Raw genomic sequence first — 14,683 nt, 5'->3', positions numbered from 1 at the left:
TTAGGCATATGCCACATCTATTGACACAGTACTTAGATCTTGATCGACCAGTGCAAGAAGATGAGTCTTTACAAACGAAGCAAATCCTGTTTGATCTTTTTGGCTTTTTAATGACGGGATTTGCGTTTTCTGTGCTGATGGATGGTGGGGGGGGGGACAAGAGGTAAGAGCAGAGGAGATAAACTCGGCGTTAAAACTGGCAAACATTTAGGAGCCAATGGAGCTGGTCCTAGCACCTGATTATTCTGTTTTGCCAGTTGTTTAGTTGGTCTTTTGGATACACCGACTTGCTGCAGATTCAGGAATTCTTTTTGGTCGTCCCAAAACGTTTCTAATACTTCGGCAGATGTTTTGATTGAGCGCAATTGAATTTTTAAAAACACTGGCCTCAACTCGTTTGTTAAAGCAAATTTTGATATGCTCTGGTGTCTTATAGTAAATGTCCTTACCATCAGCAAATGAAGACCAAAGTTTCGCAAATACCTCGAAGTCTGGAGTAACACTATCTCTATTCAAAAAAAAGCTCCTTCTTTTTGTTAATCAGTAGCTTTTTATACAATAATACTTCTTCTTTGGCATGAATGGGTACTACTGCATGTAATGTATGTTGTCTTCGTGCTAAGTAACGGTACAAAAAGTTGCGAGCTGAATAACCTTCTTTTCTAAAATTTATGATTGGCAAAAAACTTAGCTAAAGCATCTTTGTTGTTATCGCATTGGTTGAAAGTTGTTGTTGAGATAACTCATCCCCTTTACCTGACCGCATTTTATGAGCATCAATAAATGGAGATTCAAGCGCTATTATACCAAAAGTTTCGACATATTTTCCAACAAAATCGGTGGAAAGTTTTTTGATATGATGTAACGAGTAATTCCTAGCGGAACGGTGACCAGCATCCAATCTTATCATATTAATGCATTGGGTAATTTATAGACTATAATGAATTTTGTGAATTACACCTTCTCAATTTCTTGTACCAGCCTAAACAAAAATAAATTAAAAAAATTAGCATACATCTAGCAATTAAAGTGCTTCGATGTTATAATACAGTCGAAAGTCTGCAAGAACTGAATCGGCAAGACGCGGACCAAAGTTGATGGATGATAATTTTTGTATGATGTTTTGGTGGTATCCTTCTACGGAGCTGGTAACTCGTAGCATGTATATTTCATTAACTCATTATTATCTTCACCAACTTCTCTGTACAATGGAGGGCCATCAATCGAATCATAAACATGACCCAACTCAATGGATCTTAAAATATTTTTGGATATTCTTATAGATTCCTTGTCGAAGAGCGGAAATCCTGTCTTGGCACATGGTAAAGGCCCATACTGATCAAAGAGAAGCTTAACAGCAGGTAATAGTTGGTTCGGCGGAGGAGTTCTTCATTTGACTCGCTTTAGAATAAAATTTGGATGACTTGCCATCTATGCATGCATTGAAATCAGTGTTGATAGTTTTCAAATAGTTTTCCATATTTTTTTTTGTCTACTGGATCGTAAACAAATAAAGCATCTCTAAAACGCTGGTAAAGCTCTCTATACATACCATGCTTTTGTGATAATGGGAGCATATCCATCAAGTGGAATACATCTTTCAAAACTCGAGATGGTACTGACAATTGATCTGCAGAAGTTTCATTGATCGGAGTGAGCAGGGATATCGGGTGGGTTGTTGCGTTTTTTGAGGTTGATAACTGGAGCTTCGACGCAGTTCGTAACAAATTCCAATCCACAAAAACATGAAACGGGGTTGATCCGAAATCTTGCAAACATACTGGCATAGCTTAGTGAGACGTAGGCATACTTTGTTGATTCAGTTCGTAATTTGGAACTATTGTACCAGGTATCTTAACTTGCATGATTTTGACGGGAGCTTACAGACTCTCATCTAATATAGCTCTATTTTTTTCTAGATATGTCTTTGTTGTAGGATGAAGTACGCTCATATCCTGTGGTAAATCCTCTAAATAGTCAAACGTACATGGAAAGACCTTGTATGAATTTGTATACAGCGAAACAAGCGTGTTTTTTGCTGTTGATGGGCTGAAGGACAATCAATTAAGCTCTCAAAAATAGCTATGCTTACATAAGCATCTTATGCGGCATACTTGATTTGACCTTATGTGAGCTGAGCAGCATTCCAGTTTCCACACCTGATGTCAGTTAGTTTAGGTAATGATGCCTTTAAAACTACAGCACAAATTTTGGCTAAAGAGAAAGATCTTTATTCTATGATTCCTTTTTCCTTGCACTGTCTTTAACACCAGTTGTATTAAACTGAGGCTGAAAGTCCAATATCTTAACAATATTTTTGAGAGCATAATATCTGCATGATTTATACATGTTCGGTGCTTGTAGAGGCTTCAGATTGCACGAATTCGTCCAAAGACTTAGCAAAAAAAAATTGTCAAGGTGGATTGGTTATCGATCTGTTTACATTTACGACCAGCAATTTGTCCATTTAGACGCCCCCTTTTTATATTAGTGGCAATTCTAGTAATGTTTTGAGACTTATTACGATGGTTTGACATCTTTAATTATAATAAATAGTAAGCCAGAAAAAAGAATATTGTTGTGTCCAGTTCCAACTCATAACTTATCTGATTCTCAATGCATTTGAACCCATATCATTGTGACGCCCAAATGGCCGTTGTCGTGGGCCCTTTCCTCCTTTCATATGAACAAGAAACAATTTACATATGTAACTAAATTATGGATCACATCAGATATTTGATTGCTGCAGGGCTAATCTTCTATGTTTGGAAGCCGCTTACACTATTTGAAGCAAATCTATAGGCTAGTTTTTCAAAAAAAAAAAATTGAGTTTTTATTGGCTCTACAGTTCCCTCCCACAAAGCTTAAGGCCCATTTCTCAGGTTACTAGACTCGTAATATGCAGGCTGTCTGAATATCCTTAGTATGATTATCCACTTTGTTACTATGAGCCATAATATCCTCAATTTACCTAGTGTTTGAAGCCCTCACTGTATAGCGATGGTTAGCTACTACCATAATATCAGCTGTCATCCACCGCATTTCTCTTTTATATATTATACTTCTGTAGTTGAGATATCTGACTTTAACCTATAACAATAGATGAAACAACAAGAAAAGTATGTTTATAACAGAGCAATTAACTACTTACTTTTTTTATATTCCCTACAACTAGAAACTCGCATCAATTCGAGTGAACGCCACCCATAATGTGTAAGCTCGTAGCCTCCCACACTTAGAATGTGATGCTGTCTTCCTACCATACGCAACTAATGACCTATGGCCCCCCCCTCTTCACCAAAAAAGTTAAGAGGCTCGTTCACAGGGCAGTTCATGTCGTTAAACCTAAGGATTTAATGGAAGGTTGAATCTAGTTGTAGCGAGACGCTCGCATCAATTCGAGTGAACGCCACCCATAATGTGTAAGCTCGTAGCCTCCCACACTTAGAATGTGATGCTGTCTTCCTACCATACGCAACTAATGACCTATGGCCCCCCCCTCTTCACCAAAAAAGTAAAGAGGCTCGTTCACAGGGCAGTTCACATCGTTAAACCTAAGGATTTAATGGAAGAGTGCGTGACGAAACTTTGTGCATGAATTTTTTTTAGATATTTTAAACCCTTGGTTGTAACACCGATGTCTTACTGATGACGTAATAGTCGCGAACTATCGTGTTGGTTTAGTTGAATCGACATAATCGGGCGAATGTTTCACTCTTTTTACACGGTTGTTTTTTTGTCTATTTTTACTGCAGTTATGAAGGGCCCTAAATCCTTTAATGTCGAAAATGACTTTTGTTTTACTAAGGAAGATTGTTACGAGTATAACCTTCCAACTTTTTTCATATCTTTAAAAGCCTCATCCTGGCTGGAGGAAGAAATATTGGCTGAAAAGATTGTAAGCTTAAACTCGTGTGTTATTCAAGACGCAGAAACTGGATTAAGCGTCATTACTCAAGGATTTACAAAATTACAAAACATCGACGAGCTTCCGGACTCTTTAACTGACTTTGCAAAGCATGTATTGACCCACTACAAAAGACCAGCAGTAAAAAAACGCTTCCAACATCATTTTGAAACTACCTTTGACCACTATTCCGTACAGAACTCAAAAATACAAGCTACGAACAGCCTTCTTAAAGAAAGCTATCGTATCCATACCAGTTTGGGAACTGTCACGGCAGACGAAATCATCGGTTGTGGCACATCATATCACTCTGATGACAGCCAAAAGTCGGAAGATTACCACCCACAAAGATCAAGGAACTACACTGTTGACAAAATCTGTGAAGACCCTGGATCCGTAAGTTATAATATCGCTTTAAGGCATCCATAATTATTCACATATTCTTTTGCTATAGCCGCAAGATTCGATTCTGATGAGTCAACTGAGAGAGTTTAGGCATCGCTCAGTCGAGTTAAGCAAGATTGACGTGAATCAGATTTCGGACCTACGTCTTCTGTAAATATAAACTGAAGACCCGACCTAAATATATTAACGTTTTTTTTTCCTTACTTGCTAATAGTTCTTTAGACTTTATCTATCTTTTTTCAGAGGAGATTGATAAGTCGGTGACCAAGTATTTGGGGACAGAAGGCCACCTTTCACACGTTCCTGAGTTTGCTTGTGACAGGCCGAAAGATATTGATCCAGTCACTTTTAACTGGTGTATGAAACTTGCCAATGTAATATCTTTATTCAAGTGAATCATTTTTGTATACTAAAGTTAACTGATTAGTTCCGCTTCAACGACAACAACAATAAATGGATGGAGCTACAAAAGACCACCATTGCTATGTTAAACGAGGCAATTACAAATTATGATAAGCCAGTTGTCCAAGTCGCCAATTTGCTTCACACAGTGTCAGTACCTATTTTTCCCTCCACCTCAGGTCATTGTCACACAGATACTCAAGCTTTTTTTAATTTTAATTGTAGAGCACCGCGATTACTTATCAACCCAAACGAATCCAAAGTTGAGGACACACACATCCATAATTTTGTGTCGTACATCATCAAACTGGTATTTGGAATTGAAGACATCCTGAAGCATGAGTGGTAAATATTAACTCGGCAACTCAATCAACGTCAAGTTAAATAATTTACTTGTAGGGCAAACGGTAGGTTGCACAGTGAAAAGACCGGAAAGTTCAAGCCTGATTACGTGGCATACGTCAGAACAAGGAGCACACGCCATGATCTTACCATAGCTGAAGTCAAGCCTACTGAATCCAGTTCTCGTAAGCCGCCATCTGATTTGGTGAAGTTAGGTCAACAGATGAAATTGATGCTGAACAACCTCGTAAGCTACAAGATTCCTAACCCTGTAGTATGTGGAATTCTGGTTGAAGGTAAATGAATACTTTTAAGGGCCTTTAGATATTTTATTTTTTATTTATTTTGATCGCTATAGGAAAAAAGTGCTCATTGTATAAAATGGATATTGTTGGACCAGCTTTCTATCGTATGGTACATGTTGTTTCGTTCTCATTGTGCACCAACAAATCTGAAGTAAGCTTGATTCCAAATATGTTTATGTGGATGTCGTGTTTAAAGGTAACATTGGTTGAGGCTTTCATCTCACTTTAAATCTAAAAATGAGTTTTAAAAGGATATCACAATCGAAACAGCCAAGCAGATAGAACAAACTGAAATAGCAAGGGCGAAAGGTAAAGGAAAAAGAAAGCTTGATGATTTTATTCCGGAGTCGTGGGTTCGAAGGGGTTCTTGTGCTTATAAGTACAGTAAAACCATACAATGATTAGTTGGAATAATAAAAAATGAATAAATACGTATCACGTTAATAGGCATAGACTATTTTCTGGATGTGTATAGACGTAAAAGATTTCTGTAAGTTTGATAAGATTGGCAGGTCACACTGAGGGCAATAAAAACATGGTACTATGGAACCGATTTTATAAACACTGGATTTCATATCCTGATAAAAAAGGCTTACCCCTCTAATTATACCTTACCCGACTAAAAGTGACATCGTCAAATAATATATAACTATTAAGTACTTTTTTAATGTTTTAGAATACAGAAGGGGCGATGGTTGACAGCAGTGGTACAGTCCTTTAAAGTGGGAAGAAGATTATAGCAATTAAGTGCTTTGGACCGAGCTTTTGTATTAGCAGGCAATGAACGTACTCAGGTACTGAATTCATTCAAGCTTGGCCATTAGTGAGTAAAATCGGTACTCAGGTACTGAAATCATTCAATCATGGCCATGGGTGAAAAAAAAAACGGTACTGAGGTACTGAAATCATTCAAGCTTGGCCATTAATGAGTAAAATCGGTACTCAGGTACTGAAATCATTCAAGCGTGGCCATGGGTGAAAGAAACGGTACTGAGGTACTGAAATCTTTTCAAGCGTAGCCATGGGTGAAAAAACGGTATTCAGGTACTGAATTCATTCAAGCGTGGCCATGGGTGAAAGAAACGGTACTGAGGTACTGAAATCATTTCAAGCGTAGCCATGGGTGAAAAAAACGGTACTCAGGTACTGAATTTATTCAAGCGTAGCCATGGGTAAAAAAAAACGGTACTCAGGTACTGAATTCATTCAAGCGTGGCCATTAGTGAGTAAAATCGGTACTCAGGTACTGAAATCATTCAATCATGGCCATGGGTGAAAAAAAAAACGGTACTGAGGTACTGAAATCATTCAAGCTTGGCCATTAGTGAGTAAAATCGGTACTCAGGTACTGAAATCATTCAAGCGTGGCCATGGGTGAAAGAAACGGTACTGAGGTACTGAAATCTTTTCAAGCGTAGCCATGGGTGAAAAAAAAACGGTACTGAGGTACTGAAATCATTCAAGCTTGGCCATTAGTGAGTAAAATCGGTACTCAGGTACTGAAATCATTCAAGCGTGGCCATGGGTGAAAGAAACGGTACTGAGGTACTGAAATCTTTTCAAGCGTAGCCATGGGTGAAAAAACGGTACTCAGGTACTGAATTCATTCAAGCGTGGCCATTAGTGAGTAAAATCGGTACTCAGGTACTGAAATCATTCAATCATGGCCATGGGTGAAAAAAAAAAACGGTACTGAGGTACTGAAATCATTCAAGCTTGGCCATTAGTGAGTAAAATCGGTACTGATGTACTGAATTCATTCAAGCGTGGCCATTAGTGAGTAAAATCGGTACTCAGGTACTGAAATCATTCAATCATGGCCATGGGTGAAAAAAACGGTACTCAGGTATTGAATTCATTCAAGCGTGGCCATTAGTGAGTAAAATCGGTACTCAGGTACTGAAATCATTCAATCATGGCCATGGGTGAAAAAAACGGTACTCATGTACTGAATTCATTCAAGCGTAGCCATGGGTGAAAAAAAAACGGTACTGAGGTACTGAAATCATTCAAGCTTGGCCATTAGTGAGTAAAATCGGTACTCAGGTACTGAAATCATTCAAGCGTGGCCATGGGTGAAAGAAACGGTACTGAGGTACTGAAATCTTTTCAAGCGTAGCCATGGGTGAAAAAACGGTACTCAGGTACTGAATTCATTCAAGCGTGGCCATTAGTGAGTAAAATCGGTACTCAGGTACTGAAATCATTCAATCATGGCCATGGGTGAAAAAAAAAAACGGTACTGAGGTACTGAAATCATTCAAGCTTGGCCATTAGTGAGTAAAATCGGTACTCAGGTACTGAAATCATTCAAGCGTGGCCATGGGTGAAAGAAACGGTACTGAGGTACTGAAATCTTTTCAAGCGTAGCCATGGGTGAAAAAAAAACGGTACTGAGGTACTGAAATCATTCAAGCTTGGCCATTAGTGAGTAAAATCGGTACTCAGGTACTGAAATCATTCAATCATGGCCATGGGTGAAAAAAACGGTACTCAGGTATTGAATTCATTCAAGCGTGGCCATTAGTGAGTAAAATCGGTACTCAGGTACTGAAATCATTCAATCATGGCCATGGGTGAAAAAAACGGTACTCATGTACTGAATTCATTCAAGCGTAGCCATGGGTGAAAAAAAAACGGTACTGAGGTACTGAAATCATTCAAGCTTGGCCATTAGTGAGTAAAATCGGTACTCAGGTACTGAAATCATTCAATCATGGCCATGGGTGAAAAAAACGGTACTCAGGTATTGAATTCATTCAAGCGTGGCCATTAGTGAGTAAAATCGGTACTCAGGTACTGAAATCATTCAATCATGGCCATGGGTGAAAGAAACGGTACTGAGGTACTGAAATATTTTCAAGCGTGGCCATGGGTGAAAAAAACGGTACTCAGGTACTGAATTCATTCAAGCTTGGCCATTAGTGAGTAAAATCGGTACTCAGGTACTGAAATCATTCAAGTATAGCCATTAGTGAGTAAAACCGGTACTCAGGTACTGAATTCATTCAAGCGTAGCCATGGGTGAAAAAAACGGTACTCGGGTACTGATTTCATTCAAGCGTGGCCATGAGTTTATAAAATCGGTATTGAGGTATTGATTTCGTTCAAGTGTGGCTATGAATGTGTAAAATCGTTACTCAGGTACTGATTTCGTTTTAGCGTAGACATGAGTGTGTAAAATCGGTAGAGCAAGCAATTCGAAACCATGTTGCATGTTTTGCATAACTTGTTCTGTGATTGAATATAATTTAAAACCCACGTGCAATAAGGCTTTGTAAAACGGAACGGTTATGACGCAAGTTGTTATTGTCATGCAAAATCAGTCGTACCGGCCGATCCTAATTAAGGAAGATGCACCAGTTATATGTATTGACTAGGATACCCCGTATTATACCGGCTGATATCTATGTGAATGTGGAAAAAGGTGCACAGTTACATAATTATCAGTCCAAAAACCTCAAATATGTGAGATTACACTGACACAGGTCCCGGATATCAGGGATTCAGGCATGTATCACTACAAGTACGATGCATGTCAACGTGTGAAGTGCTCAGACACGATCCCCAAGAACGATTCCCCGGACTATCAATAGGGTATACTTAATCATGTCTTCAGTTACTTTTAGCGCTTTTGGTAAAAATATGGGTTGTAATTGGAGACAAACATATAATGTATACGATAAAATTTGGTGAACTGCATAGATTGATTACTGTCTAACAGTAAGATAGGGAATCACCTATCCGCGCCAAGAAAAAAAACCCTGATGTGCTTGTAGCTCGAAGAGAATGTAAATCAGTGTGTGTGTGGTTATTAGAATCAACTTGTACATTGCCATTTTAAAACCTGAAATAAACAACTTTAATTTTTTAGATTTAGAATATGATGCAATAACGTTAGTTTTGGCAATAACTTATAGATAAAGGAACGGAAAGATCTTACTACAAGCAGTAAGGCGTCCAAACAAAGGCTTGTAAAAGAAAAGTTGTTATTGGCTTTGCTTCGGCTTAGAAATAGTCGGCTTACCTGAAATAAGACGCCATTGTTATTTTTGTGGCTGATCTAACATTATGTATAAAAGCTAATAGTTTTTTTTTAGTTTTTTATTTTTATAGTTCGATAGTTGAACAATTTTTTGATATCATCAAGCAATGTCTGCTGAACCTTCTTTCACGTCTTCTATAGCTGTATCCCAATCTTCTATCTCGCGCACTGCTTCTGGAGTATCCTCTACTGCCGATGCTTCTGTCGCGTCTAGTATAATTTCCGCAGCATCGTCTGTGGCAGCATCTTCTGAAATATTTGCTTCATCTGAAATATCTGCTCCTGCATCATCTATTGTCGCAAGTGTTGCCCCAACACAGTCTCTTCCAGTATTTTCAACCTTGCCTCCCTTTGTTGCAACACCAACAACTACGAGTAAAGCAGTTACTGTATTCCCCAACTTTATGATAACGTTTGCTGCATTATTTTTAATTGTGTTGATGTTTAAGCGTAATCAATAATCTTTGTATAAAAAGTGTGGAATAAACATAATAAAATGATTATATTTGAAAGACTTTGATATTGGTTCAAATCACTCGTTTTTATTTCGACGCGGCAGTTCGTAAAGACCTTTAAAGGCACTTGATATTTGCAGCTTATAGGCATTTGCTTTCACTTTTTTAAAAATAAAAGTAGATCTCATCAGTCTAATTCAATAGTTAGACAACTTGTGTTATTCAGGGCACAACATGCGCACTACGTAACAACCTTATTGTAGACTTCATATAAAGCTGAATCCTTTCTTAGCTTGGATCCACAATAAGTTCCCATTGAAATTTAGTAAGTATTTCTAAATCAAGCTTAGCTCCTGTTTGAGAATAGAAGCTCACAACACCAGTAAAAATTAATTTACCATTGACTGGGATCGTGATAAATACAGGGTTGTATAGGTGGTTAAAGTCGATGTGTCAAATCTAGTTTTGTTTGAGTGTGTTGAAATTGGTGTTGCCAGTTTTAGCTGGTTGCACCAATGGGTGTTTTGATTAGGCGCGTTAATATACTTTCATTAATGCAAGCTATAAAAAGTTTTTACTTACACAATAGGCTGCTTTCTTTATAAACTTTGGCTGGTTGTTACATTTTTTAGCCTCGGAAAACCAACTTTTTTTTAGGACAATACATACGGTCACTTGTAGTAACATCCATCTTCATTGCCAAATGAATGAATGCAAAAGTTACCAAAGTTATGTGTTCGTGAAACTTTATGTGATTTATCATCCACTGGTGTCATTCCTTCTCGGTCTGGTTAATTTTTTTTAGTTTTATCACAGCTCTAGACAAAGTACGTCGCCGGTAATCATAGGGACCACCTTATCTAGTATTTGATGCGTCTGCTGGGCTTTTAGCTTTGGCGGTCCTTGCTACTACCAAACGCCTATTGTTGACTCCGTCTCGCCTCTTCCTCATTTAAATTTGGAATGAACTAGTTACTCTCTGACCCGAATCCAGTAATAGAAGTCTATTACAACTCTTTATCCCTTACTTCTCTCTCTCTCTCTCTCTCTCTCTCTCTCTCTCTCTCTCTCTCTCTCTCTCTCTCTCTCTCTCTCTCTCTCTCTCTCTCTCTCTCTCTCACATTCTAAACGAACACAGAACCAAGACACCTCGAAACAAAGAGCCTCAAAACAATTCTATGTGACTGACTACCTGGCGGTACACCAATATATTGGAGTAACCATACCCCAAACAATGTCAGGATGAGATAATCTATTATTTGAGAAAGGAATTGCTGCATTTCAGGCAACCTTTTACGAACAACAATTATAAATATCAGAGCATTTTAAGAATTCACATATGCAACGCCACACTTGTATAAAGTTTGTCAGTGGCTCAATATCATATACCAATTGTGACGGGACCATTTTACGAGAATAATAAAAAACCATAAATCATGCAGGCGTAAAACGAAATATCGCGTGAATAGGCAGGGAATGTTAGACTTTACATGAATTCACTGCAACTTCATGTGGAATTATTTTTTCGTCGAATACCAGAGTTGCTGGGTAGTCTTGCTTTTTTAACACTGGAACTTTTACATTCGGAATGAACAAGCCCCATTTCTATTGCACTCCTAGATTTTGAAGCAAGTGAGGGCGTTTTTTTTTCACGTTATCGAATACAAACGACAAGAAACTAACTTCCAGGATGTTGAGTTGACTAACATTGCTTTCTTTGATAGCAAACATATCTGTTAAATTTAGGCATTTCCGAATTTAAGCTTTTAAGATGGTGTCTCCTGTGGAATGCAGTAAAAATATTTAACGAGGATCTATAACGTTTACTGGTTCATTTGAATATACTCTATTTGATAGAGATTAAAAAAATAATAAAGTTGTAAAATATAAGTATCATCGTCCATTTGAGAGTCGCGCTTGAGAGAGATGAGCAGGAGTTAATTTTATTTTATTAAACGACCAATCGTGTCCTATTTAAAAAAACAAGTCGACGTATCACGAAAGAATTTGCACTTGAGCTCACAACAAATAACGTTAGTAACGGTTACTGCTATTACTCCATCTTTCGTACGCTTCGCAGTCAGAAACGATGCACCACGCTAAAACTTGATAAATTTTAACGTCATCAGAATATGCTAATTTTGGTAAGGAAAATATTATTGGCAACAAATTATGTGATAAGACGTACGTAAAAGGTGAATAAAATACTGGGGGTGGTTGGTGTGTAAAGCTGAATATCAATTATATAGTGTGAATTAGCTTTAATGCTAAATTAATAGGGTGTTCCTTATAGGATGACATGTTTGCAAGTCAAAAAAGGGATTGAAGCTAAACTTTAAAATCCGCATAAAAAGGTCTCTCTCCCCAAAAAAAAAGTTTGTTCTAGTTTCTTTGTTCTTTAGTTTTTTTAACAACTTTTAAGAAAAAATAAATAAATAATAATATGGGATACGTAATTGAGGTAATAACACCTTTTTTATTTTAATTTTTATAACTTGCTAAATCAACTGTCCTTTATCGATGTAGTATAGTAAGGTAGAGTACAAATAGCACGCGTTTTTATCATTCACGTAAATTTATATCAATTTTTTCTATTTCATCCTAAAAGAATGATGATCCTGTCTTCGGCAGCTGTACAGCAGAAAAATGCGCCATTTCAGTAAGTAGACTCTTTTTCTCTTTGTATATGAAGAACATCTTTATTGATTATTACATTGATTTATTAGGGAGGAGATCTTTGTATTGGCGTCGTTTCTGAAACAGAAGGAAAGGAAACCCAGTGGAAACATTGGTAACGTGCCTAGACCCAAATGCTTAGATATGCGGCATGAACTTACTTCTTTGTTCTTTTAGGACATGTGTAACGCCAGCCATCTTAAACACTATTAAGCTCGCTGTCACAGATCCCGCACAAATGAATGGATGGGATACACTTAAAACAGATGACAAAGAGAAGGTACAGAAGGCATGGATGAGTGATAAAGTTTCCAATGCAAAACCAGAGTAAGTCCTGATATTACGTCTCTCTGTTTCCCACGGAAAAACGATACTAATTTTAGTTTTTATAAGCAATAAGGATGACGTCTCAACGTAAAAACCATTTGTATCTATGTGCACCCCTTTACAAATCGCTGATTTTCATTCTCTGTTTTTTTAGTGCCGAAATAAAAGTAGATGATTCCGCCAATCAAAATCAAGCCGACGCTTGTGCTCCCGTCCAACCCGAGATTGCGAGTGACAAAAATCCAAGCCTCATCGATCAGGTACAGACCGTGATTAGTAATACCGAGGAGACCACGATAACAACCCAAGATACAACTGAGAGTACGGGTGAGAAGGATACTACAGAGAAGAACGAAGCTACAACTGAATTTTTCAACAAAGAGGTGGAAATTAAAAATGATGTCATTGGCAAGCAAGATGAGGTAGCGTCAAAGAATAACGAGGTGACCAATGAGGTGAACGAGAATAGCTCCGTCGTTTATGAAAAGAAGGAGGAGAAAGATGGACTCAACGAAAGCTCGACTGAAGTTAGTAAAATTTCACTGGAGACAAGCGTGGTCAATAATGATATCAGTAGCTCAAACGATATCGAGATGACCACGGATGTGAGCTCTTCCAAGAAACGTGATGCTACCACTATGGAGGAAACTACCACAGTCCAAGAAAAAACAACTGTTGTTAGTGGTAGAACTTCAGGAAAAGTTAGGCAAGTATAGAGCTTATAAACGATCCTATGTAATAGTGGTTAATGTTTTTTTTTTCATTCAGACATATCAAGCCAGTCAGAAAACCCACTCGCAGATCTCCAAGATTTGTTGCCGGAAATGACACTAAATCGGAAGAAATCACGTAAGTTCAAATTAAATGAAACTAAAAGATGCAATATCTAACAATGAAATATACAGTCCATCGGCTGCCAAAAAAAGAAAAGTTACTGAAGATGTTAAGACTATTTAGTCATTTTTTTTTTCTGATAAGAAAATATCTATTATGATTTATGCTACAAATTTTTAAAAAAAAAAATAAAGTAAAAAATGGTGTAACAAATTTTGGATTAAATGTTATATAAGGTGAAAGGGGAGGAAAAGGGGAAGGGTTATATAAACTACAAAAATGGTATAAAAGGTATGAAATTAAAGTAATATAGGTATAATTAGGGCTTTACATAATTACTAGGGAACACTCCGGATAGTGGCTTATTTAAACCACCATCCTTGTAACCTAGCCACCAAACATTATCAGTAGTATCGGTTACTACAATTGTATCTCCTGCATCTAAACTAAGCTCTCCAAATTCTTGGGCTTTGAATGCATATTTGGCATAAAACAATTTTGGGTGGGTGTCATTAATGATTGCAGCGGTGTTGGCTTTAGCTGAAGCTACCATGCTTTCAAAAGACAAAATACCAGCAGCAGCTGCTGCTGTGGTGATTGGGATTGGATTGATAATAGTTGTTGTAGGAGAATAAACACCAATGTCTCCATCATCGTGCTGGAAAGCAGATCTCGAGGTTGTATTAGAAGGTCCTGCAGCAGCACGACCTGTGGTAGACGCTTCAGCTACTCCCGCTCCTGCTGCTGTAGCTGCAATTGTAGCTGCTCCCAAACTTCCTGTACCAAATAAACCGAATGCATCAACTAATCTATTGGTAGGTGTCCACGGGGGCATCTCATCAGGACCCCTTGCATCTTTATGTTTTTTAAACAAAAATAATAGAGCAATGGCACTCAAGGCAAAGAGTATACCCACAGAAATAGCAATTGAAATAAGGATGACAGCCGCCACAGATAGATAACCTAGCAAAGAAAAATCGTCAGT

At 37.8% G+C, this 14,683-nt stretch overlaps 4 protein-coding genes across 4 annotated transcripts; 3 read left to right on the top strand and 1 right to left on the bottom strand.

Moving 5' to 3' along the window:
- The first annotated feature begins 3,659 nt into the window (after window positions 1-3,659).
- On the top strand, window positions 3,660-5,972 carry EV154DRAFT_450611 (uncharacterized protein). The gene is made up of 7 exons (XM_051597214.1): window positions 3,660-4,303; window positions 4,362-4,462; window positions 4,527-4,686; window positions 4,740-5,059; window positions 5,114-5,352; window positions 5,415-5,557; window positions 5,613-5,972. The coding sequence occupies exons 1-7, from the start codon at window positions 3,707-3,709 to the stop codon at window positions 5,760-5,762; spliced, it is 1,710 nt and encodes a 569-aa protein (XP_051453061.1). The 5' UTR covers window positions 3,660-3,706; the 3' UTR covers window positions 5,763-5,972.
- Window positions 5,973-9,513: 3,541 nt separating this feature from the next.
- On the top strand, window positions 9,514-9,867 carry EV154DRAFT_568434 (uncharacterized protein; the record flags this gene model as incomplete). The annotated part of the gene is made up of 1 exon (XM_051606076.1): window positions 9,514-9,867. The coding sequence occupies one exon, from the start codon at window positions 9,514-9,516 to the stop codon at window positions 9,865-9,867; it is 354 nt and encodes a 117-aa protein (XP_051453060.1).
- A 2,369-nt stretch (window positions 9,868-12,236) lies between these two features.
- EV154DRAFT_523781 (uncharacterized protein) lies at window positions 12,237-13,911 on the top strand. Its single transcript, XM_051603139.1, has 9 exons — window positions 12,237-12,322; window positions 12,388-12,396; window positions 12,470-12,520; window positions 12,588-12,652; window positions 12,715-12,864; window positions 12,931-12,951; window positions 13,019-13,570; window positions 13,633-13,713; window positions 13,770-13,911. The coding sequence occupies exons 1-9, from the start codon at window positions 12,305-12,307 to the stop codon at window positions 13,819-13,821; spliced, it is 999 nt and encodes a 332-aa protein (XP_051453059.1). The 5' UTR covers window positions 12,237-12,304; the 3' UTR covers window positions 13,822-13,911.
- Window positions 13,912-13,919: 8 nt separating this feature from the next.
- Window positions 13,920-14,665, bottom strand: EV154DRAFT_44198 (uncharacterized protein). The gene has a single exon (XM_051596971.1). The coding sequence runs from the start codon at window positions 14,531-14,533 to the stop codon at window positions 14,018-14,020; it is 516 nt and encodes a 171-aa protein (XP_051453058.1). The 5' UTR covers window positions 14,534-14,665; the 3' UTR covers window positions 13,920-14,017.
- Window positions 14,666-14,683: the final 18 nt, after the last annotated feature.

This window comes from Mucor mucedo, assembly GCF_025094135.1.
Source record: "Mucor mucedo strain NRRL 3635 chromosome Unknown EV154scaffold_125, whole genome shotgun sequence".
In the NCBI taxonomy this organism is placed as follows: Eukaryota; Fungi; Mucoromycota; class Mucoromycetes; order Mucorales; family Mucoraceae; genus Mucor; species Mucor mucedo.
The sequence above is the reverse complement of the archived record's forward strand: the minus strand, read 5'-3'. Positions and strand labels throughout refer to the sequence as shown.